The sequence below is a fragment of the Quercus suber genome, unplaced genomic scaffold (assembly GCF_002906115.3).
Source record: "Quercus suber isolate HL8 unplaced genomic scaffold, Cork oak 2.0 scaffold_340, whole genome shotgun sequence".
Lineage (NCBI taxonomy): Eukaryota > Viridiplantae > Streptophyta > Magnoliopsida > Fagales > Fagaceae > Quercus > Quercus suber.
The window spans coordinates 28,141-52,915 of NW_027069792.1; the positions used below are offsets into that span (position 1 = coordinate 28,141).

The 24,775-nt window shown below is 34.5% G+C and overlaps 2 protein-coding genes across 2 annotated transcripts in view; both read right to left on the reverse strand.

Moving 5' to 3' along the window:
- LOC112025624 (peptide-N(4)-(N-acetyl-beta-glucosaminyl)asparagine amidase) overlaps positions 1 to 10,015 on the reverse strand; it is a 12,260-nt gene extending 2,245 nt beyond the window's left edge. Inside the window, 14 exon segments of the mRNA XM_065759755.1 lie at positions 539 to 599; positions 715 to 1,073; positions 1,076 to 1,466; positions 1,621 to 1,708; positions 1,823 to 1,882; positions 1,990 to 2,045; positions 2,649 to 2,735; positions 2,818 to 2,872; positions 3,774 to 3,925; positions 8,078 to 8,173; positions 9,302 to 9,400; positions 9,506 to 9,694; positions 9,784 to 9,837; positions 9,932 to 10,015. Of these exon segments, the coding sequence (XP_065615827.1) occupies positions 539 to 599; positions 715 to 1,073; positions 1,076 to 1,466; positions 1,621 to 1,708; positions 1,823 to 1,882; positions 1,990 to 2,045; positions 2,649 to 2,735; positions 2,818 to 2,872; positions 3,774 to 3,925; positions 8,078 to 8,173; positions 9,302 to 9,400; positions 9,506 to 9,694; positions 9,784 to 9,837; positions 9,932 to 10,009 (1,825 nt within the window). The 5' untranslated portion in view covers positions 10,010 to 10,015.
- LOC136061670 (peptide-N(4)-(N-acetyl-beta-glucosaminyl)asparagine amidase-like) lies at positions 5,716 to 6,745 on the reverse strand. Its single transcript, XM_065759716.1, has 4 exons — positions 6,475 to 6,745; positions 6,332 to 6,385; positions 6,054 to 6,242; positions 5,716 to 5,948 (listed from the first exon to the last, which is right to left on the reverse strand). The coding sequence occupies exons 1-4, from the start codon at positions 6,550 to 6,552 to the stop codon at positions 5,754 to 5,756; spliced, it is 516 nt and encodes a 171-aa protein (XP_065615788.1). The 5' UTR covers positions 6,553 to 6,745; the 3' UTR covers positions 5,716 to 5,753.
- Positions 10,016 to 24,775: the final 14,760 nt, after the last annotated feature.

The following is a 24,775-nucleotide window of genomic DNA, read 5'->3' on the forward strand; positions in this document are numbered from 1 at the left end:
TTCTCCGCAAAAAAAAAACCCCCCCCCCCCCCCCCCCCCCCCCCCCAACCTCTCTTGTACAATGCATCACTAGAATTATGTGTTGGCCAAGGTCAGTCAATCATTAATCAACCTTTGAACCCTACTAATGTTACCAGTATAGCTTCAATCCAAAATCTATATTGCTGCTTGCGACTTTCGATCACTTTGCAGTGACATAGACCAATTATCACCTTTTAAGTTATGTATCTAAAACATAGAAATAAGGCCTTTTTAAGTCCTTAGAATTACATAAACTCATCTCAAGATTTAGAGACATGTAGACAACATAGCGATGGTCAGTTATCCTTGGGGACTATGACAGTGCCAGATACGGTAACTTGATGGATGGCAGAACAAAAATGATAGAACATAATTAATAAGAAGCATTAAGCATTCCTTCTCAAGATCATGAAAGAAATTATTTACATAATTCTATACTTCCTTTTTTTCGCTTTGCTTATGTTTATCTCAGTCCCAATGTAACAATGGGGTGAAATATTTATTTGTTATGTAGTACCTTTTGCACCATTAGGTTCTTCCCATTTAAAATTGCGAGTTCCATCAAATGCTGATGTGGCCTGAAATTTGTGAAGATGGCGAGAGTCACATGGAGATTCATTTGAGGTGCACATGCAGTATATTCTAAAACTAGTGAACAGATGAAACACAAAAGCAAGGGAAAAAAGAACTCACAATTCCCACAGGAAGCTCCTCACCACTTGCACGAACAAAACCGGAATGTATTCTGTTTAATTTCAGAAGTGGCAATGATAGAGAATCTTCAACAAAGTTGTCAATTTTTTTAAGGTTCTGGATCATGTCATCCAAAGCATCCAACACAACAGGCAATCCCAAAGAGGTTTTAACAGGATCACCAGCCAGACAAATGTCAACCTTCCCATCAGGGTCTGCCTTACTCTTCAGAGAGAGAGCATTAAGTAACTCAGCAAAAGAAGGTAGCAACTGATGCACAATAGCTTGTATAGTATTTGATGCTGAATCTATGGAGGCCTTCCTCATTTTAAAATGGGTATTCTTGAGATCCGTGAGAGTTTTTTAAAAAACTCGAGTGCTTTAATGGCTTTAATCTTAGGATTTTCTTCCTTAACAAACTGAGAAAGTACTGGACAAAATGCATTGTAAATCCTTGTAACATGCTCATCTACGCATTTACGAACCGGGCAAGAAGAAGAACTCAGAGAATCAGAGCCAAGTTCTAGTCTAGACTTGCGCCATTCTTTGTCTCCACTTAGTCTTCCAGGTAATGAGATTGATGCATCATCTGTAGAATGTAAATCTCTCTCAAGTGCTTCTCTTTCCATCTGGTCACGCTTGTCAAGCTCAGAAAGCGCCTGAGAACTAATGCCTCTTCTACATTCTTCTGTCATAGTAGCAAGGAGAGCAGACAAGGCAGGCTCTGTAATGATGTTTCGTCGGGGCAGAACCTGTGAATTTAGACAACTCATCCTCATCAACAATTCAATCTAATAGTGTGCGTCTCTTTCTAAAAGAAGATCTTTTATTTTTATATTTTATTAAAAAAAGTGTTAATGAAAATCTTGATGATGAAAAGTGCCACAATACTATTTTTAGTATTACCTCATGCCACTTCCTTGTGTAGCGTTTTGTAACATCACAGACTCCATCTTTTGAAATGGCTATTGCATAATTTAATTTCTTTTTCCACCTACAAGAAAGGCATGGGTTCTGATGTAATATGAATGAAGAATGGACATAAGAACTCGTCTGGTATGACAACACAGCAAAGAAGTAAGTTTGGGTTGGCAAAACTTAGAGGTACCCCTTTTCATATAACAATGGTTTGTCATATACTCCTTCACAAGGATCAAGATGCATCCATCTGCACAATAATGGTTGTTAGAAACCATCTACTAGCACAATAGTTAATATTTTCTGAATGCTCCAAAAGAAGAAACTGAAGAGCAGCAATTGGTAAATGAAGCCTACCTTCCTAAAAGCTGTGAGAAGCACTCTGTCCAAACATGATCGCCAAAATCCAATATCTGAAAAATGAAGTGTTATAGTACCAAGAAAACTTCTATTCTCTCAAGCCTCAAGTAGTTCCACATAACCAATAACTAAAAATTCCATTAAAGGTCATAAAGCTTAGAAACACCAGCCTAAATACTTTGATAATTATATGGTACCAACATGATCTATATTCAAGAAATTAAGAGCAGAAAACTTCTCATATCCCAAGCTTGATTTAACAAATAAGATGCTAAGGAAAAATTATCATACAAGTATCCATATTATTGTTACCATATTATGGTATGAATCTATTGGACAACATTGTTAGATAAGTGTTTGATGTGAAAGACAATGCTTTATCACTTATAGGATTATATCCATGTCATTTCAGCACAACACGTAATTCGGGGATTTTAAGGTGTCCATATAGCATAGGTCCTAAGGTGCAGAACTTTGTGATTTTCCATCCCATTCTATTAAGGGCCATCCTATATCCTATTGTTTGGATATAATTCATTATTCCAAAAAACCTGGGCTCTAATACAGGTTTGCTCAATGCAAAAGGAAGTGTGAATTTTAGTGTGAATAATTCTAAGATGTTTGGTAGTTTATTAACATGCTGAGAACTGACTAACCAGACGTGATTCATAGCCAAAAGCTCGACAATAAAACGTAAAGCAATTGGCCCACTCCCCGCAACGCCCCCTTCTTGTTTCCAAAAGCTGCAAATAGGATAGGGAGAAAATGAAAATTCTATGAAATAAAGCATAAACTTCTTCCCCAAGTCAGGAAATTAATAAATACCTTTAAAGGATCATTATAGCGTGGGAAACGAGTAATTCTTGAGCAAATTTTGCACCTGGGAAAAAAGTGACAGATAATGGAGTGGACCAACAGGTAAGGCATTGGCAAAGAGCATAAAATTAAGTAAAGACATAACAGAAATCCATTTCTGATAGACCAACTATTTGCCACTGAACTTAGAAGGCTTTTCATAAGCAGAAAAGTAGAAGATGGCCAACATCAAAAAGGTCAATATATGAAATGCTTGTCACAAGTTCTCCAATTGACAATTAGACAAGGTATAGAAACACTTAACTTGATTACATACCAATACATAGATTACAGACTAAGAAACTGGCTTTAAAAAACTTCAAGAAAAGCAATATTACAATTTATATGCAGAAATTTTAAGGAAATAGAAGCAGGAAATTGATCCTAACGCAAGATCTTTAGTCAAACATTGGTCACAAACAATAGGTGACACAATTAGAAAAGATACATGAAAAATCTCTAATGAAAAGTAGGGACTCGGGCCTCGGCCAAGAAGTTTGCTCATTCTTGACCATGCAAGGATGGTTTAAAGTATTATTCAGCTGAGCTCATCTTAAAAATGATTATGTACAAACAAGATGGTTAACCGTAGTAACAGTAACATATATGTGCCAGTCAGTTGAACTACACAATACAGAAAGTTACATCATAGACTTCCCATAGCAAGGAACCCAGTAGAAAGACTGGACATGGTATCCCTTCCCCCTCTCCCCATTGAGGAAAAAAAATCAATGATTACTGATTCTATGATGGAAATACATTAATTATTTGCTTATTGGTATGTCCTAGGAAATAGATTAAAAAGAAACATAGTTTACATATAATGTGGGTTCCAATGAAAGTCATTAAACTACACATGACAAAAACTAAAATTGAAATCTAGAACAGAACAATCATATTAGGAAAAAGTAGATTAATATTCATACCGATATAGTTCAACTCGAGATGCTCCATATTGACTTTCTGAATCATCTGGAGACCCCATGCCTTGATGTATGGTTTCACTGCCACAAACATCACAAGGAGGCGCATTGACCCACCTGCAATTCCAAAGCATATGGAAAACATACAAAAGCAAGATTCAGCCTGTCAGCCATTCATTGCAAAAGCAAAATGTCCGTTCTAAACTTTAACAAACTGATTCTGTGACCAAACTGGCAAAATTTGACACTAAAAAAATATTTTAAGAGTATTCCATAACTCTGTCAGGCAATGCAACACTTTCCCAAAGATACAGGAGCTTTAAATTGATTTCAACAACCTCCACATAAAACTTGATATTCAAAATGAAACCACCATACCAACTCAGGTAAGTTCATCAAGCATCAAAAATGTCTGAACCATTCAAACAATCCTCACTAACAACTAGGCCCTAAAACTGGATAATAAGGGGGTGTTTGGTTTAGCCATTTTCATCACTCAATTCTCAAATTTCGTGGGTCCCACCTCAGGTTCTCTTGTTTGGTTTCATTTTTGTTTTCAATTCTTATATCTCATAACTCAAAAAATTGAGTTATAGCAATGGAAACTGAAAGCAAGTTTTGTTAGTTTTCAAGTTATAAGAAATAAGTTAAGTTTGTAAAAAAATTCAAGTTGCTGGGACCCACACAACTGACCGATCACTATCAAGTCAGACGGCACTAAACTCATTTCATTTCTATGTAATATGCAGTAGAAGAAAACACACACACACCATTCACCTCACAGAAAATTTTCTCCTGATCTCATCTCTGATCTCTCGGTCTCTTTTCTGATCTCAGTCCAACAGTTGTTTAGTTGATCTCAGCTCAGGAGACCACGAATCTCTCTCTCTCTCTCTCTCTCTCTCTCTCTCTCTCTCATTTCACTTTCTCCATCTCTCTCATTCTCTCATCTCTCTCGGCCTCTCATCTCTCTCAATCCTACAATCCTACAAAATCTATTTGATTCAGATGTTTATGTTGAGAAATTGGGCTTTGATTTAGATGAAAAACCATGTGGGAACATGAGTGATGCACGTAAGTTGTTTGATGAAAGTCCTGTTTTGGAATTGGTTTCATGGAATTTGATTTTTGGCAGGTTATGTTCAGGTAGGGAATGTGGAGAATGCCAAGTCTATATATGAGCTTGGTAAGAAAATCGTACTGAAAAAAATACAAAGAAAAAAAACTTGCAGTGAGTTTTGAAACTTGGCAGGAAATCATTGACAAAATGATTTGGTTTTAAAATCCCATGCCTAATGGATGGCTGTGGCTTTCACTTCTTCCCATTTATTGCTCTTTGCTGGGTTCTGAAATGTAATGGAGTACAGGAACAGTTGCGCGGGTGAGTTAAAGTAGAGGACAACATTACTGTTCTGACTAAACAGTAGAGGACGAGTTAAATTAGCTTTTTTAAGAAAGAAAGCCAACTGTATTTGGGATGCCAAACACGGTGAGAATGAGTTATGAGGAAATAGCAAAATGAATATGAGTTCTAACTTATAAGATATGAGTTATGAATTGTAGGTTATGAGTTATGTGAGTTTTGAGGGAACCAACACCCCCTGAATTTCCTTGATGGATTTTTGCAAATAGATTTTACTTCTTGTCACTTGCCACCAAAATTTTCCCCTATCTAATACTTACAGAGAACCAGATTTTGAAGAATTAAACAGATCTACAAAAGCAAAAAAAGATATACATTTGACTGAAAAGCTTTTTAGCTTCCCATTGAGTTAGAATTACCATATGAAAAATTAGTGACTACTTCATGTTAGATGGTAAACACCAAGGGTTCAATTAACAAAGGGATCATATTTCTTCTTCTGTGCTCTTCTTTTTTTTTCTTCGTTTTTTTTTTTTTTGGGGGGGGGGGGGGGGGGTGTTGAAAATCATATATAAACACTAAATTACTACTTTTTTTCTTTATTGTTGTCCACAGTCCTCCTACATTTTTTTCTTGGCAACCAAACAAGCAAATAAATAACACAAAAAATTGAAAATTGAAGCAATCATCATACATTGATAAAGAAAGCAACATACCATGCGAACTTTATCAATATAAGGCCTTATTTGCTTCTCGAAATCTTCAGTACTCCCCCCCGCAAAATGCTGCTGCAACATAAGCGCTTCCTCCTCCGCCTATAAACCACCAAAATCAAAAGCATTTTGAAGAAAAATCACTTCCAAAACCAAAAAAAAAAAAGAGTGAAATTTGGATCAAGATTTTTGAATTAGAGGACGAACCTGCAAAATTCTAGCTAATTCCTCATCGGTCATTACCAAAGCGGCGTCGTTTCCGGCAATGTGACTTGACGATTGCGGTTGTGGCTGCTCGTTGACTTCATCGTTGACCGATACAAGTCGGAGTCTCTCGGCAACCGAAATGAGATCCGAGTCGTCTGATAAGACTCGATTTTCATCGACGGCGATGATCTGTAAAAGAACAATTTATCACAAATTCTTGAATATATATATATATATATATAGAGAGAGAGAGAGAGAGAGAGAGAGAGAGAGAGAACCTTTTGGTCGTCAGGGACGACTGAAGTGAGAGAGAAGAGCTGGAACTTGAGAGTCTGCAAAAAACAACAATTTACAATTTTAGAGAGAGAAAAACTGAGAGAGTTTTTAGAGAGAGAAAGAGAGAGAGTGAGAAATGGAGAACCTCGAAGCCGTCGTCGGTGTCGTAGTCAACGACGAAGTCAGCGTCGTTGTGGCGGACCTGGAATTTCCGAGCAACCATTTTCTCTCTCTCTCTCTCTCTCTCTCTCTCTCTCTTTCTCGCTTTTTCTCAGTCACTGTGTCTGTGGAATTTGATGGAAACTTTTTTCATTCACAAGGGGAATTTGATGGAGTCTTGAGACAAAGAAAAAGGAATCTGTTTTCACTGTACATTTTTATACCTTTCTTGCTCGCAGGTGAAAATTAAATTCTCACTTTTTGCTTTTTCCAAAAGAAATTCTCAATGATAGAGATTGATTTTCTTTTTATTTATTTATTTGAAGTTTTTTTTTTTTTTTTGATGCAGCATTTATTTGAAGTTAGAGCTTAGGAATAGAGATATTATAACCTTTAATCTTATTTTGGATAATGTAGTAGTGTATGCATTATTTTAACCAAAAATAATAGTAATAATAGAATACATTATTCTATGACAAGGTGTCGTAATAATATAATAAATTATTATTAGCATGTGAAATTGAGTCACTTCTAGTTAATATGAACCCAATCATAACTTGTAATTTTTTCAACCACAAATAGAAGAAAAAAAATGTGCATGTGTTTTTTTGGTGTGAAACACTCATTTATTGAATAAGAGATAAAGTTTTAAAAAATAATTAGTCTAATAATAAAAAATCTACTAATAAATCTATCATTCATTAAAAAAAAAAAAAAAAAAAAAACCTCTCTGGAAAATATTATTGAATTTTCGTCTTACATAGTGCAGGTAAGTTTGAAAAAAACACCTAAAATCAAGGAAATAATATCACTAAACCTAAAATAATGAAAATTCCATAAAAAATCAAAATTAACACCATAGCTTTTCCTGCATCATATATTTTTCAGGAAGTGTGTAGGGTCAAAAGTAAATTTCCATAACACATTACATATTCATTTAATGTTTCTAATACATACATGGTAATTTGCAAGGTAAACCCTAGTAATTGGCTCCACAAATACATTCTTACTCATAACATATACTAGGCCAAAGGGTCTGCAAAATGCAAACAACAAACCTGGAATAGTCCAAGGCTCAAGAAACACAGCATACAACAAGTTCTGATCGAAACAACACACTGACAGAGTTGGGGGAAAAAAATGTCAAAAGAACTACTCCAACATTTTTAGTAAAGTACACCTCAGAAGAAAACCTTTGTACCACTACTTCTACCTCTCAAACATTTAACTACTTCAAAGCATCAATTGAGGCAAGGTTCGCTGCCTAAGTAAGGCAGTTACAAATCAAAAGGAGTAATTTTTGTTAGGCAAAGGATTTGAAGGGATTCTACCCTCGGCATGCCACACCAGTAGGTGAAGATTCATATAGACAAGTTTTATGTTCACCCCCCCCCTCCACCATCTATTTTTAAGACAACTGACAAAATATATTACAAGTTCTAGGATTTGTAAGCAACTCACACACACACCGGTTGAGGTCCAAGGACTTGAACCAATGACCTCACCAAGTTATTATCTTACAAAGGTGTGACATACCAATGTGCCTAAGAATAGACTAATCCATTTAAATCTCAAATATAAGAGATAGCTAATCTTACCTTGGCCAGAGCAACTAATGCTTTCTCCTCAAGCTCATCAACAGGGGCTGTTTTCTGAGCAGCCTGCTGGTACACTGGGTCCTCATACTACACCAAAAAAAGTTATAAATATCCAATAAAACATTGATTTTTTCAAAAACACGTCCCATTGGTTGCAAAAAATAAATAAATAAAACTCAAACAAAAACAATACACTTCAGTCCAATCAGACTTGGTTAAGTAGAACTTTTGGCATATTGGTTTCGGAATAATTAGTTTCAAAATGTCAGAATTCTCATTGGCTACCAAGAAAATTGACACAAATCACAAAATACAAAGTAAACCCCAAAAAATAATTATAATAATATTAATAAACAATATGTTTAAGTGGCCCTTTGGAAGGGCAGTGTAAAAATGCATTTTTTTTAAGTACAGTTTTCTAAAAAGGTAAAACACCACTTTTTTTTTTTTTCTAGATACAATTTTTTCAAATAGTCCATTATCATAAAAACTGGAAAATAATGGCACCAACACTGTCTTTTATTTTTTGTTGTACCAATTATCAAACAATGAGATTATCAATATTGAAGACTTCGAATTCTTTTTATTTTCTCCCCTTACATTTTTTCTTGGCAACCAAACAAGCTGATGATGAAAATAAGAAAAAAATTGTAAATGGAAGTGATCATATCATACACTGATAAAGAAAGCGTTTACCTTGTGAACTTTTGGTTTCAAAATAATGAGAGTTTCAAAATGTCAGATTTCTCCTTGGTTACCAGGATTATTGAATTGTAACAAACAATGAGAGTATCAATATTTCAAAAGACTGACTTACTGCTCCTTTTTTTTTTTTTTTCCCTATTGTTGTCCTACCACATTTTTTTCATGGCAACCAAACAAGCTGATAAAGAACACAAAAATTGAAAATTGAAGTGACCATGATCATCATCATCATCATACATTGATAAAGAAAGCCTTTAACTTGCAAACTTTTGGTTTCAAAACAATGAGGGTTTCAAAATGTCAGAATTCTCCTTGGTTACCAAGAAACTTGAATTTTAACTAACAATGAGAGTGTTTCAATATTTCAAAACACTAAATTACTACTTTTTTTCTTTATTGTTGTCCACAGTCCTCCTACATTTTTTTCTTGGCAACCAAACAAGCAAATAAATAACACAAAAAATTGAAAATTGAAGCAATCATCATACATTGATAAAGAAAGCAACATACCATGCGAACTTTATCAATATAAGGCCTTATTTGCTTCTCGAAATCTTCAGTACTCCCCCCCGCAAAATGCTGCTGCAACATAAGCGCTTCCTCCTCCGCCTATAAACCACCAAAATCAAAAGCATTTTGAAGAAAAATCACTTCCAAAACCAAAAAAAAAAAAGAGTGAAATTTGGATCAAGATTTTTGAATTAGAGGACGAACCTGCAAAATTCTAGCTAATTCCTCATCGGTCATTACCAAAGCGGCGTCGTTTCCGGCAATGTGACTTGACGATTGCGGTTGTGGCTGCTCGTTGACTTCATCGTTGACCGATACAAGTCGGAGTCTCTCGGCAACCGAAATGAGATCCGAGTCGTCTGATAAGACTCGATTTTCATCGACGGCGATGATCTGTAAAAGAACAATTTATCACAAATTCTTGAATATATATATATATATATATAGAGAGAGAGAGAGAGAGAGAGAGAGAGAGAGAGAACCTTTTGGTCGTCAGGGACGACTGAAGTGAGAGAGAAGAGCTGGAACTTGAGAGTCTGAGAAAAAACAACAATTTACAATTTTAGAGAGAGAAAATTGAGAGAGTTTTTAGAGAGAGAAGAGAGAGAGAGAGAGAGAGAAATGGAGAACCTCGAAGCCGTCGTCGGTGTCGTAGTCAACGACGAAGTCAGCGTCGTTGTGGCGGACCTGGAATTTCCGAGCAACCATTTTCTCTCTCTCCTCTCTTTCTCTGCTTTTTCTCAGTCACTTGTCTGTGGAATTTGATGGAAACTTTTTTCATTCACAAGGGGAATTTGATGGAGTCTTGAGACAAAGAAAAAGGAATCTGTTTTCACTGTACATTTTTATACCTTTCTTGCTCGCAGGTGAAAATTAAATTCTCACTTTTTTTCTTTTTCCAAAAAGAAATTCTCTATGATAGAGATTGATTTTTAGGAATAGAGATATTATAACCTTTAATCTTATTTTGGATAATGGAGTAGTGTATGCATTATTTTAACCAAAAATAATAGTAATAATAGAATACATTATTCTATGACAAGGTGTCGTAATAATATAATAAATTATTATTAGCATGTGAAATTGAGTCACTTCTAGTTAATATGAACCCAATCATAACTTGTAATTTTTTCAACCACAAATAGAAGAAAAAAAATGTGCATGTGTTTTTTTGGTGTGAAACACTCATTTATTGAATAAGAGATAAAGTTTTAAAAAATAATTAGTCTAATAATAAAAAATCTACTAATAAATCTATCATTCATCTTTGAAAATTGCGATTCTTTGACAATTTTACTATTAAAAATTGGTTATTGATTTGTTTATAGAAAAGAAAAAAAAATACTAATATTTAGTTGATTATAAGTCAAGGATGGTCATATCCATTTGGTAATGGATATCCAACCATTCCCAATCTAAATATTCTGAACAATACTTGATTTTTCATGGGTAAAAGATAATTGATAGGGTTTAGATATTATTCAAAATTTTCAAGTAGTATTTAGATATTATCTGAACCCGACTAAGACTAAAAAAATCATTGCTTGCTCCTATTGATACTCCACTGCGACTCTCTCTCTGCTGCTGAGCCATAGCCATTTAGTTTTTTTGTTTGGTTTAGGAATTAAAAGGCTAAAGATTCTTATCTTAGTTAGTTAAACTTTTTTGGAGAATTGCCTCTAGTTCTGATAAGCCTTGGGCCCAAATGCTAATCAGCAAGTATCTTACCCCTGCTAGACTTGGTGAAGGGGTTATTTTCAATAAAGGGTTAAAGTGGTCAATTGCAAACGGGAAAATGGTTAATGCTTAGGAGGACTTCTAGCTGCCCTCTGGACCTTTCAGACACCAAATTAAAGGACTATTGATTGAAGGGGAGGATAACATCTCTGTTAAATTGTTTTTGGGCAACCGGGCTACAATTTCTTTTAACCTCCTTGATACCATCGTTCAAGAAATTCAAGGCATCCCAACTGCTGTAAACCCAAATCAAAAGGATATTCTTGTGTGGGCATTCTCCAAGGACGAATCCTTCTCTCTTAACTCAACCTACCTTTTAGCTAAAGGTTTAAACCTTTTGGACCCCGTGACTACTCTCAGCCATTGGGTGTGGAAATCCAACACAACACCAAGAATAAAAAAATTTCTGTGGCTTTGTGTTCACAGTAGCATCCCAACTTGAGAAGTCCTTGGTTCAAGAGGTTTTAACTTGAACACTTCTTGTGAATTGTGTGGCTCGGCCTCTGAATCTATTCTCCATACCCTATGGGACTCTATGAAGGCAAAAAGTATTTGGAATGACCTTGGTATTGAAGAAACAAACATGGAGTTTTTTAATCTTCCCTTAGCTGATTGGTTAGAGAAATACTGTGGCTCAGCTGAGTTTTTCCCTAGACCCCGCATCCCTTGGAAAATTTTATTTCCCCAAGCCCTCTGGAATATTTGGCTTCAACAGAACAAAGCCATATTCCAAGATAGAAATGTTGAGAGAGGGTTGAGTGCTCTTTGTATCAAGAGAAGTGTTGAATTCTATGCTATAGTGCCAAACAGCCCTAGCAAGTCGAGCAGAATCCAAGTCCAAGTGAAGTGGAGTAAGCCCCAATCTGGGTGGGTGAAGCTGAATACAGATGGCTCAGTGTTTGGGGATCCAAAGAAGGCTGGTGGTGGAGGAATTATTTGTAACAGTGATGGGGATTGGGTTGCTGGGTTTGTGAAGAAGTTTGGGAACGTTTCTAATAACACCGTGGAGCTTTGGGCGCTTAAGGAAGGGCTCCTGATGGCCAAACAATTGAGCTTTGATAATTTATGTGTTGACTTAGATGCTGCTTTTCTTGTATATCTTATCACTAACCCAACTGCTGCCAATCTTAACTTGGAACCACTATTGTCCAATTGCAGGAACCTGACGAAGTCGTTCCCTAACTGCCTGGTGGAACATGTTTATAGAGAAGCCAACAGCTGTGCTCACAGACTAGTAAAAATGGGGACTGATCTCTATACTGATCATCCTTTTTTTGTATAACCTACCGTCTGTGGTGGTTGATTTGCTAGTATTAGACAAAGCTGGCCACGTTTTTAACAAACTTATTGTTCCTTAGTTAATATTATGCTATGTTTAACCCAAAAAAAAAAAAAAGACTTAGTAAAGTACAAAACAGTCGCGAAGTATATTGGTGAAGATAAAAGCCAAAAAATGATTAAAGGATATGCATGTATGAATACAAACACACACACGTATACAACCTTTTTTTTTTTTTTTAATCCTACTAAAGCCTCAGCTATTGGTCGGCGATGATGTAAAAACAAGCTGCCATGAAGAATAAAACGTTGGGTTTGGTTTGGATTTCCCACAGATATAACCAAAGCTCATCGAAATAATCAGATGTTTTGGATTTCCCACAGATAGTGGATTATCAAAAACCACAAACTTTCCTCTAATTTTTTGATAATCAAAAACAAATTAGAACACATGGATGGCTCAAAGTTTAGTATATAACAATGTCTTGTCAATTATTTTTGATAATTGCTACGGCTTCCACACTGGGAAATCCATAGCAATTATCAAAAACAACAAACTTTCCTCCTAAACAAAGAAAACCCACTTGTCCCAACTCACTGATATTAGGGTGTGTTTGAATACTACTTATTTTGTTGAAACTGAAAAATTATTGGTGAAAGTATTATAGATAAAGATAAAAGTTAGTTGAAATAGTACAGTGGGACTCATGAATATATAGTACCAAAAAGTGTAGTGTGATCCATGAATAGTAACAAAAATAAGCTAAATAGTGAAATAATTTTAATTTTTAATCATAACCCAAACGCACGCTTAGCGTGCATGTAACTTTATTTTTTGAAAAAAAAAATGCTAAAAAGAGATTTACTTATATATTTGTATAAACTTATGTTTTCTATTTCTCCAAAAAAAAAAAAAGTATAAACTTATGTTTTAAATGCTCATAATATTAATGATTTATATATTAAAAAAATAAATATTAAAAGAAAAATAAATGAGACAATAATCAATTAAGAAGTAATTATACTTAAAAAAAAAAAAAAATGAAGGAGGCTGTTATCAAAAAAGAAAAGAAAAAGGAGGTCATTACCTAAAATTTTTTTCGAATTTTTGACATTAAAATAAAGGGTGAGCTGGTGAGGGCCATTTTTACATGTTTAATCATCTCGCACAAAAATAAATAGATTATACTAGTCACTAACCCGTGCGATATACGGGAAAACTATTGATTATGAAAAAAAATCTAATAATGAATGAAGAATTTAAGCTATTGCCTAAAAAAAAAAAAACAATGAATGAAGAGTTTAAGCTATCACCTATGCAATTTTTTTTTTTTTTTTTGTGCATTTCAGTTAGACTTTAGACAATAATAATATGGTTATTACTTCTACTATTTTTGAGTTGAAATAAGTTTTTTTTTCCCTGAATTGAAATAAAGTTATTTGTTTACTATTTTTTTTTATGTCGGAATTTATTTATTGTTATTGTTAAGCTAAAATATTTAAAAATGATTATTTTATTATTTATTTAAAAGAAACATTTTTATAAAATGATGTAAGGGCAGTTTTGTGAATAAAAAGGCATGTGATGGCACTGTAAAGGAAGTACCTTCCTAGAAACTTCCTTTCTAACCCTCCCAAGTGTCATAAATGTCATCTCTTTTTTTTTTTTTTTTTTAACTCTTTTCATTCCTCTTCTCAGACTACTCAAGTGTCTACAAATCTATATAACACTCCTCCTTCGTCTCATCTTCTTCACTCAACTTTTTTTTTTTTTAATTGGTTTTCTTTTCTAACGTCCGCACCATCAAATCCAAAAGAAGCTACTCAGTGAAAACACATTCTTCATTTAGCTCAAAAATTCATATTCTATTCGGAATGATGAAATTTCAGCTAGAATGCCAGTACATGCCAAATTTTGGAACGGAATATAATAGTGGGGTTACCTATACCATGGTTTTATAACCTGGACCATTCAAAGAACTGGAGAAGGAAGAGATTCAAGATTTTCGAGGTCAGCCCAAGGTCAAATCGTGATGATGTTATAATTAATTTAAAAGTTATTTAAAATATAGATAAATATAATAAATTAATATAAATAGAAAAACTAACTAAAATAATTTAGATAAATATAAAGACCATCATTCAAATGTATTTTCTATATCATAACTTTCATTATGATATATCAAAAATCAATGGAATATTATTATTAATTGTTAAAAATAATAATTAAAAAAATTAGTTTAAAAAATTTAAAAGCAAATGAATGGTTGAAGTGTGGCCACATGTCCAACTTTTTCATGGGGAAGGGGTAGTGTCTGCCATATTGGTAGACGGCTTTATTGGAAAAGAAAAAAATCTGACTTTTGATTTCTTTTGGTTTTGGGCACTAGTGACAGAAGAAGAAAGGAAATGCCAAAGAAGCAAAAGACGAATAAATGCAGAAGAACGGAGAAGAAGGAAAAATTGGAAAAGAGAAAGAGTTGATCGGGTTTTTATAAGGAAGGAGAAGGAGTAGGAGTATGGGGAAGAAATAGTGAGAAATAGTTAGTAAAATCAGAATTTTTGTTTTATAATATTGATGTTTTAAAAATAATGATAACGTGAAAAATTGTGAGAATTTCAAAAGCTTCAGTTATATATATATATATACAGATCGAAGACTTTTTATGTCCAGAAAAACGCTGAGATTGAGAGAGGTGTCCCTAGGTTAGTTATCAACTACAAGCCCCTTAACAAAGTCTTAGAATGGATAAGGTATCCAATTCCGAACAAAAAAGACTTAGTCAACATGCTTAATAAAGCAGTGGTTTTCAGTAAATTTGACATGAAGAGTGGTTTTTGGCAAATACAAATCAAGGAGTCTGATAGGTACAAAACAGCCTTTACCACACCTTTTGGTCATTACGAATGGAATGTAATGCCCTTTGGTCTCAAAAATGCACCTTCTGAATTCCAAAACATCATGAATGAGATATTCAATCCATTCTCTAGCCATATTATTGTGTACATCAATGATGTACTTATCTTTTCAGAATCCCTGATCCAACATTGGAAACACCTGAAAGCATTCTTCAACACCATTAAAATCCATGGTCTTGTAGTTTCAGCCCCAAAAATCAAACTTTTCCAAACTAAAGTTCGGTTCTTAGGTTTTGATATCCACCATGGTGTAATCAAACCCATAGATGGAGCTATCCAGTTTGCTGATAAATTTCCGGATGAAATCCTAAAAAAGACCCAGCTTCAAAGATTTCTAGGATCTTTCAACTACATAGCATATTTCTATCAGAATCTCAGGCAGCAATGCAAACCCCTTTTTGATAGACTTTGTGCTAACCTCCTCCTTGGACTCCACATCATACTGCTATTGTCCAAGCAACCTAAAAATATGTCAAGACTCTCCCTTGCCTAGGAATTCCATCGGAAAATTCCTTCAAGATTGTCCAGACCGATGCCTCTAACATTGGTTACGGAGGCATCCTCCTTCAGCGCGCTAGTCCCACTTCTCCTGAACAGATTGTCTGCTTCCATTTAGGAATTTGGACTCCCACACAAATTAATTATAGTACTATTAAAAAAGAAATTTTATCTATAGTACTATGCATTTCAAAATTTCACAATGATCTTTTGAATCAAAAGTTTTTAATAAGGATTGATTGTAAATCTGCAAAACATGTTTTAGAAAAAGATGTTCAAAACATTGCATCAAAACAGATTTTTGCACGATGGCAAGCCATCTTTTCAATTTTTGATTTTGACATTGAATTCATCAGAGGAACTCAAAACAGTATCCCTGACTTCCTAACCCATGAATTTTTGCAGAATCCAACCTAAGATGTCCGGGAAAAAACCCGTATAACCCCAACCCCCAAGACTCCTTAAACAGCAAACTACCTTTACTACCAGTCAGGCAAAGAACCCTCCTGGTCGCCAGTTAGTTCCCATCCCTGCCTCTACTATAGCTAACAGATATGTCGTCTCCACAATCCCAAGACCCAACTACCAAAGACCAACCCAAGGCCAACCCAGTTATAGTTCAGCCTTAGCATCCCTCCTTCTAGGGCTGTCACCCCATACACAGTAGAAGACCCTTTTGGCCCCATGGTACCCCAAAAGCCTTCTTACCAATCAAGGAAATCAAGCTCTCTCCATATCAAAAAATAGTTTGTCCAGCATATCTCTTATATTGAACCTCACTTGGTCTATATAACAAATCCCCTAGCATTAGCCATGGAAGTTTTACCCATTGGATGGCATTTCCTCTCAAAAAGCCTAGAGAAAAACATCAGATTCTGCAAGAGCATCCTTATTCAAGAAAAGTCTGCTCGAATAGAAAACATCATGAACAAAGAAGACCCTTCCCAGGTTCTCTACCACAAATTCATTATCACAGGTTTTGTTAGCTGCAAAGATTGGGGCCAGCATCCCTCTTTGTTGAAAGTTCTCAAGGATCATAAAAGTCTCACAGGTTCAAAACTCTATTATAGTTATTATGACTACATGGACACCTTTGAGAAAGTCCTTTTTTACCAAAACATAAATTATGACCATTCTTGGTTCATAATGTTTGATAAGAAGTTCTCCAGCCAAATACCCTCATGGTTCTTAAAGTGGTGGGAAATGTTTGGACAAGTTCCCCAGATCTTTCTAGAACCCCTACAAGACGCCATCAGGTATTTCAGTTCTAAGTTTCAAGTTACAGCACATAATTCCCAGTTTTCAGCAATTCTACACATGACAGTCAAATACAGAATCCACTAGATTAGCATGTGGAATTATGCAATCAACTTCAATCTGTTAGTTAGAGAATTTTCAGTAAAATGGTGGGACAAATTTAGTTTCTCACAAGTCATCGGACAAATTGAGAAAGACTTCCCTCCTCTAGTTTAGAAAGCCATTGCTTATAATACAAGATCTCAGTCAAGCCTAGACTCCGTCCAGATCATCGGAAAATCTAGCAATGAATTAAAAGATCTTGCACAGCAATTGCAAATCCAAGCAGAAAAGCTAGAGACAGTAGAAAGAGTTTCTCCTACCTCCTCAGTAGTTTCAGTCAACAAATATCAATTTGACCCATTCCAGGACTCACAAGATCCCTATGATGGTTACAATTTGGATGAAGACTAGATTCTCCAGATAGCACCAATCACTATTTGGAACAGTGTTCAGACCCGATTACTATTCAAGATTCCTGACATGAACAGTACCCACACTCTTCGACAATTCACTATTCCTCCAACAGTACTGATGAACAGTGAATCAGAAAAGCAAGGGAACAAAGCACTATTCATGTACAGTGACCGTTATTGTTCACTCTACAGTGTCCAACAAAAATCAGGGAGTTACTATTTGCTTTCGGCTAAAATGATTATTCACCCGGGTTAAAGCATTTTACTCTTCCGGATTTTTAGCAGTCTTCAGCAGGATCCAAAGCTCCCTTCCTCTATATAAGGCAGCCTCTCCTCCAGTCTAAAGTAGGTCCTATTTTTAGCTACCTCAGAAGTCTTTAGCTCAGATCAGCAAAATACTTCACATCCCTCTCCTTTACAATTTTGTAATCAGATGGCATTAATTTGTATCCCAGCTTACACTTGTATCCAAAAGTTTAACCTGTACCTTTTATATTTTCGCAATCAGATGGCATCCCCTCATCACCTGTAACTTATTCCCCCCCCCCCCCATATATATATATATATATATAGATTATCTATTGTATCTTCTTTTACATTTTTTCTTTTAAGAAATAATTACTACATGCTACTAACCTTATAGCCCGAACCCTTATTTTACCTTTTTAAATGTAAAGAAATCTTTTTCTTAGAAGCTTATCCTAAAATGCAGAGCTTCTCNTATATATATATACAGATCGAAGACTCAGTCATCAAAGCTCAGAAGCTTAAAGAATTCAAAAGAACCTTAGTTAAGGAAACTAGTAAATCCGAACCTAAGCTTCAAGAACCAAAGTTGATTTGGAACAAATCTACAAAAGATTTACCAAATCCAAGAAGGAAGTTACAGTCAACGACCTTTAAAAGGAAATCAAGGAAACTAAGTTTGAGGTTAGAACCCTTAAGCAACAACTAACCATCCTTAGAGTTGATCATAATTTCCTTGATCAAAGATTAAAAAATTTGGAAAGTACTTCTCATCAAGGCAATGAGGAAGGAACCTCATTTCAGAACGCTTCTGATGATGAAGAAACAGTTAATCCAATTGCTGATATGATTCAAGAACAAGACCTTGTCCCATCCAATGACAAGTTCTTAGTAACCATTAGTAGGATTAACTTCCAGAAATGGCACTCCAAAGTCAGGATTGTCATTCGCAAAGATTTTGAATTCGAGGCCTTAGACTTAATGGATTCAGGTGCTGACCTCAACTGCATTCAGGAAGGAATCATTTCTGCTAAGTACTTTAGAAAAACCAGAGAAAGGTTGACTTTTGCAAGTGGTGGTAAAATGCAGATTGAATTCAAAATACCTAAAGCCCATGTGTGTCAGGACAACACATGTTTCAAAACCACATTCATCCTTGTAAAAAACATGACAAATAGAGTGATATTAGGCAATCCCTTTATGTGTCTGCTGTACCCTTTCACCACGGATAGTGAAGGAATCACTGCCCATCCTTTTTGCCAACCAATTAAGTTTAAGTTTCTTAGAAGCCCTGAACCTAGAGATATTAGTACTCTCCAGGAAGTTGCTGTCTCTAAGACCCTTAACCTTATACAAGCCAAAACTCACCATCTTAACTACCTTAAGGATGATTTGAAATACAACAAAATTGAGGAACAACGAGCTTGTAAACCCATTCAAGAAGAGATTAGAAAGTTTGAAGAGAAACTCAGGTAGGAAGTTTGTTCTGATCTACTAACAGCCTTCTGGCATAAGAAAAGGCACGAGGTTGCTCTCCCTTATGTCAAAGATTTCCAAGAAAAGGACATCCCAACCAAAGCTCGGCCTATCCAAATGAATCAAGAACTCATGGATACTTGTAGAGCAGAAATTGAGGATCTTCTCAAAAAGGGAATCATTAGAAAATCTAGGTTCCCTTAGTCCTGCTCAGCCTTTTATGTCCAGAAAAACGCTGAGATTGAGAGAGGTGTCCCTAGGTTAGTTATCAACTACAAGCCCCTTAACAAAGTCTTAGAATGGATAAGGTATCCAATTCCGAACAAAAAAGACTTAGTCAACATGCTTAATAAAGCAGTGGTTTTCAGTAAATTTGACATGAAGAGTGGTTTTTGGCAAATACAAATCAAGGAGTCTGATAGGTACAAAACAGCCTTTACCACACCTTTTGGTCATTACGAATGGAATGTAATGCCCTTTGGTCTCAAAAATGCACCTTCTGAATTCCAAAACATCATGAATGAGATATTCAATCCATTCTCTAGCCATATTATTGTGTACATCAATGATGTACTTATCTTTTCAGAATCCCTGATCCAACATTGGAAACACCTGAAAGCATTCTTCAACACCATTAAAATCCATGGTCTTGTAGTTTCAGCCCCAAAAATCAAACTTTTCCAAACTAAAGTTCGGTTCTTAGGTTTTGATATCCACCATGGTGTAATCAAACCCATAGATGGAGCTATCCAGTTTGCTGATAAATTTCCGGATGAAATCCTAAAAAAGACCCAGCTTCAAAGATTTCTAGGATCTTTCAACTACATAGCATATTTCTATCAGAATCTCAGGCAGCAATGCAAACCCCTTTTTGATAGACTTTGTGCTAACCCTCCTCCTTGGACTCCACATCATACTGCTATTATCATATGAATTACACACAACTTGCTTTGTGTCTTTACCAAAAAAAAAAAAGGAAAAAAATTATTAAAAAAAAAAAAAAAAGCTTGCATTATCTTCAATTTGACTCAAATTGGGCCACTCATTGTTGCATATAGCAAACTGGTGTGTTAATCTAATTAGAAGAATATATATATATATATATATGTATGTATGTATGTATTGTATATTAAGAGGATTCAAAAAGTTAATTACAACTTTAAAAAATGTCAAAAATACCTCTTATCTAATTAAATAATCCTTATTTTTAAAAAATAAAAAATTGGGTTAAATTATAATTCAACAAAATTAAAAAAAAAAAAAATTACCTGAGAAACTTTTTTCCTAAAAATTAACATAGTCTCAATTTAAATATATCTTATGCACGTATGATACATTTTTTCCTAAAAACTAGCATATACTAAACCCAACTGTTTACTCCATTTCAAATAGTTTCTTGAAAAGTGATTCCTATATAAACTCACTAACAATAGATAAATTCAAATTCAAAAATTATATTAAACTCAAAATAAAAAAAGAGCCTAATCGCACGTGCGGAACATGTGTGATGAAGTTAGTATATATTAAGAGAATTTAGAAAGTTATGACTTCAAAAAATGTCAAAAATACCCCTAATATAATTAGTTAATCATTATTCTTAAAAAATAAAAAATAAGGTTAAAATTGTAATTCAACAAAATTTAAAAACAAAAAAAAATATCAAATAAACTTTTTTTTCTAAAAATTAGCACATTCTCTATTTGAATGTATCTCACCCACGCTTGATACATATTTTTCTAAAAGCTAGCACACATTAAACCCATCATTCTTGTGTAACCTCACTAACAATAGATAAATTCAAATTGAAAAATTACGTTAAACTCAACAAACAAAAAGAGCTTCATTGCATGTCCAGAGTGCGTGTGATGAGGCTAGTATAAAATATGAGAGTCAAAATGTCTCTTTAAATTCAAAATACATTTTCTTTTCTATTTTCATTCCAATTTGAGGGGATAAAGATTGGTGGGCTTGGGTGGAAAACCCCCAGACTCTTCCTTTTCTCTCCCCTTATATCTCTATCAACCAAATGAGTGAAAGTTGTTTCTTCTCCCCTTTTTTCCCGTTATTTTCCATTCACTCTCTTTTCCACCCAACCTAATGGACTATCAAAGAAAACCAAAGGAAAAAGCAAAGCACGCTTAATACATTCTAATCATGTGAATTCTATTCTTGGCTCAACAATGTAAGAATACATGGAGGTTGTTTGGATTGTACTCCTTTGATATTCCTCCATCACTAGTTTTAGCTTTAGCTTTGTCCTTCAGAGAGTTATGTCACTCTGGTTCAAGTAATGCATCTCTACCTCATGATAAAATTCAAGCCTTACACTTCGTTTAGGAGTTCATAAAGGAATGGGAATGAATGAGTAAATTATAAGGGAATGAAAAGAAATGTAACATATTAAGTAATGAAATGGAATGGAAAAAAGAAAATATTCGAATGGAATGAAGTAATTTTGTTTGGATGTTTTAAAATAAAGAAATTGAATGTAAGTGACATTGTTTGAGAGTAACATAAAAGGAATGGAATGAAATCATTTTATAATAACATTACTATTATACCCCTATTTAAAAATGGATAAATAGTTAGGGGTATTTGGGATTTAGTACAAATTTCAATAAACCTAATTTCATTCCATTTGATTCCTCTCAATTTTGAGGGGAATGAAAATTTGCAGTTTTGAGGAAAATGGGAGGAATGCGTGTTCTCTCTTACTTATTCCATTCCCTATTACTTAAATTCTCAAATAAGATAATAAGTTTTTTATTCATTCCTTTAAAACTCTCAAACAAGATAATAAAAGGAATTTTTCAAAATGATAGTTTTTTTCATTCCATTCTTTTTCCTTCTCCGAAAATAGAATGTTAGTATCTAAGGCCCCATTTGGTTGGGGTGATTTTAGGAGGGATGGAAAATGGAGAAGAAAATGATATTTTTGTGTATTTGGTTAGAGAACAAAATAGGAGAAAAAATTAATGGAGCCCACCAACTTGGGTGTTTTCTCCCTAGGCCCACAAAAAGTATCTCCCCAAAATAAGGAGAAAATGCATGGCAAAAAAACTTGCATTTTGGACAATTTTGTCCCCTTTGAAACAAAAAAAAATTTTCTTTCCTTTTTTTTTTTTTTTTTTGGTCCTTTTCTTTTATCAACTTCTCAATAGTTATCATTAGATTTTTTTTTTTTTTCAATATGTTTTGGAGGTTATTTTTGAAACAAAAAAAAATTTTCTTTCCTTTTTTTTTTTTTTTTTTGGTCCTTTTCTTTTATCAACTTCTCAATAGTTATCATTAGATTTTTTTTTTTTTCAATATGTTTTGGAGGTTATTTTTCTTATCCCTTTTTTCATTATCTTGTTTTGGGTTCTTGTACTTTTTTTAAAAAAAAAAATAATTAAGTACTCATACATACACAATTTTTTAATTAAAAAACAATGTGTGTTTTTTCCCTTCCTAATATATATTTTTTATCATATTGTTTTTCTATTCAATTAAATAAAAAAAAGTTTTTCATCTCTCTACTTTTCTACCCCAACCCAAAACCATTAGAGAAAATTAAGATCTTTCCTATCCTCTCATTTTTTTTTCTCCTCCCAATTTTCTATTCTTCAACTTTTCCATCCCAACCAAACAAATTCTAACGTTTTGTTAGTTTTAGTTTCTTTCCTACCTTTAATTGCATGCCATGTCAACTAGGTAAATAACATGTGTTGTCTTTTAATGAGAGTGAATGTATATTATTTAGTACACCTACTGACCCTAAGGTTTTGTTTTTTGATAACCACCCTAAGTTTTTGTTAGATTTAGTTTCTTTCCTACCTTTAATTGCATGCCATGTCAACTAGGCAAACAACATGTCTCGTCTTTTAATGAGAAGGAACGTATTTTATCAGGTATCAACACCTTTTTACTTCATTCATTCAAATGTATGTGAGTCCTCTTTGTCTCCACAGTAAGGGTCACAGTACTCTCATAAAAAAAATAAGGGTCACAGTACTTTGTTATTTTTGTGAATGATTTTCAAGATACACGTATATTTATTTAATTAAAAATGGTTTTAAAAGATCTCAACTATCTATTGTGACTTTGCCAAAATAAAACTCTGTTTTCTCAAGTTATTAACTCTTAATTTGACGTGGCTTAGACATTCATATAACAATCCTTTGTTGGTAATAGAGAAAGTTTATAGACAAAATTTGTTTTTTGAACACAAGTTTATAGACAAAATTTTGACATATGGTGATATAATATATTGTAAGTGGTAGGTGTCGGGGATGTTTTGCGACAAGAGCTGAACATGTGAAAATGACCCAAATCTCCTCTTGGGTTCTTTAGAGGTGTTTATTGTGGAGAATCAAGCCCAAAATTCCAATGTATAATAAACAAAAGGTTAATGGTGCTTTGACAAGAGAAAATCAAAATGCTTATAACAAAAGTGCAGAAATCCATAAAAACATAATAGGTTGTGAGGAAGAGGGACTTGAAAACCATAAAAACTTCGACTCACAGTCACATAGAAGAGGGAATTGAGAGAGGTTGTGAGGAAGATAGGGAAGGTTCCCCTATATCCATATTTCCACCCTCAAGCTTCGGAATTGTGAGATTGTTGACTGGTTGAATGAGGTTTTGCTTTGAAATTTCAGGTATGTGAGTAGAACGTGGTTGGTTATTTTTTTAGTTAAAGAAAGACTCTTGTATTGAGCTTGGGATGTTGCTCTTAGAGTAAAACGTCCTCCCTTGTTTTGAATTTGATTGTGGAATTTATATTGAGTTTAGGGTGCTCTAAGTGACTGGTTTTTAGTTAATAGAAAAGGCTTTGGACCCCAAGGTATTAAGCAAGTAGTAATTTTCAGGTTTGCTTTTGTTTGGATAAAATGAATGATTACTTTTATCATCATTAAGGGAAATGCTTGACTAAACCCTCATTGGCTCCTCATTTTTAGTTGTTTTAGACCATTGGGAGGCTCAACTAGATGAGAGCTAGAAGCTGAAGTTGGCTAAAGAGAGTCAACCATTTTTAAAGGAAAAAAAAAGTTCAGACAGAAACTTTAGGCCATAGTCACAGAGCATAAAAGCTGTTTTGGGGTGGAAATTTTGGATACAATATCTCCTCCATAAGCCTGAGGTGCTACCAGTGTTCCTTGCCCACTTGGTAGCACGCATGGGCTGGGCTCATGCAAAAAGTTCGAAAGGAACCGACCTATACCCTCCAAACCACACTTCCTTAATTTCTTCTAATAAGTCGCATGGACTTAGACCATGCTTAAAAGAATAAAATAAAATATAATACATAAATTGAGTCCAGAAGGAAGTCGGGCTTGTACAAAATGTGTCGCGAAAATGGGTATCAACATTAACCCCCCGATCACTTAACCCCTTGATCACGCGTGGTACTTGCGGCATTGTGTGAGTAGTTGATATTTCTCATTGCTTGTAGACGTTGCGGGTTTGGGAATTAGCTTACTCAAATGCTCCATTTTTTGTTGAGAAGATGTGGGTTGAGCAGGCCCATATGTGTAGAAATATCATGGTGATGAAGGCCGAGAGAGTCAAGTCGCAAATAGTGAAATTGTTTTGGAACAACTTTGACCTTTAAGTCCAACTATTTGAT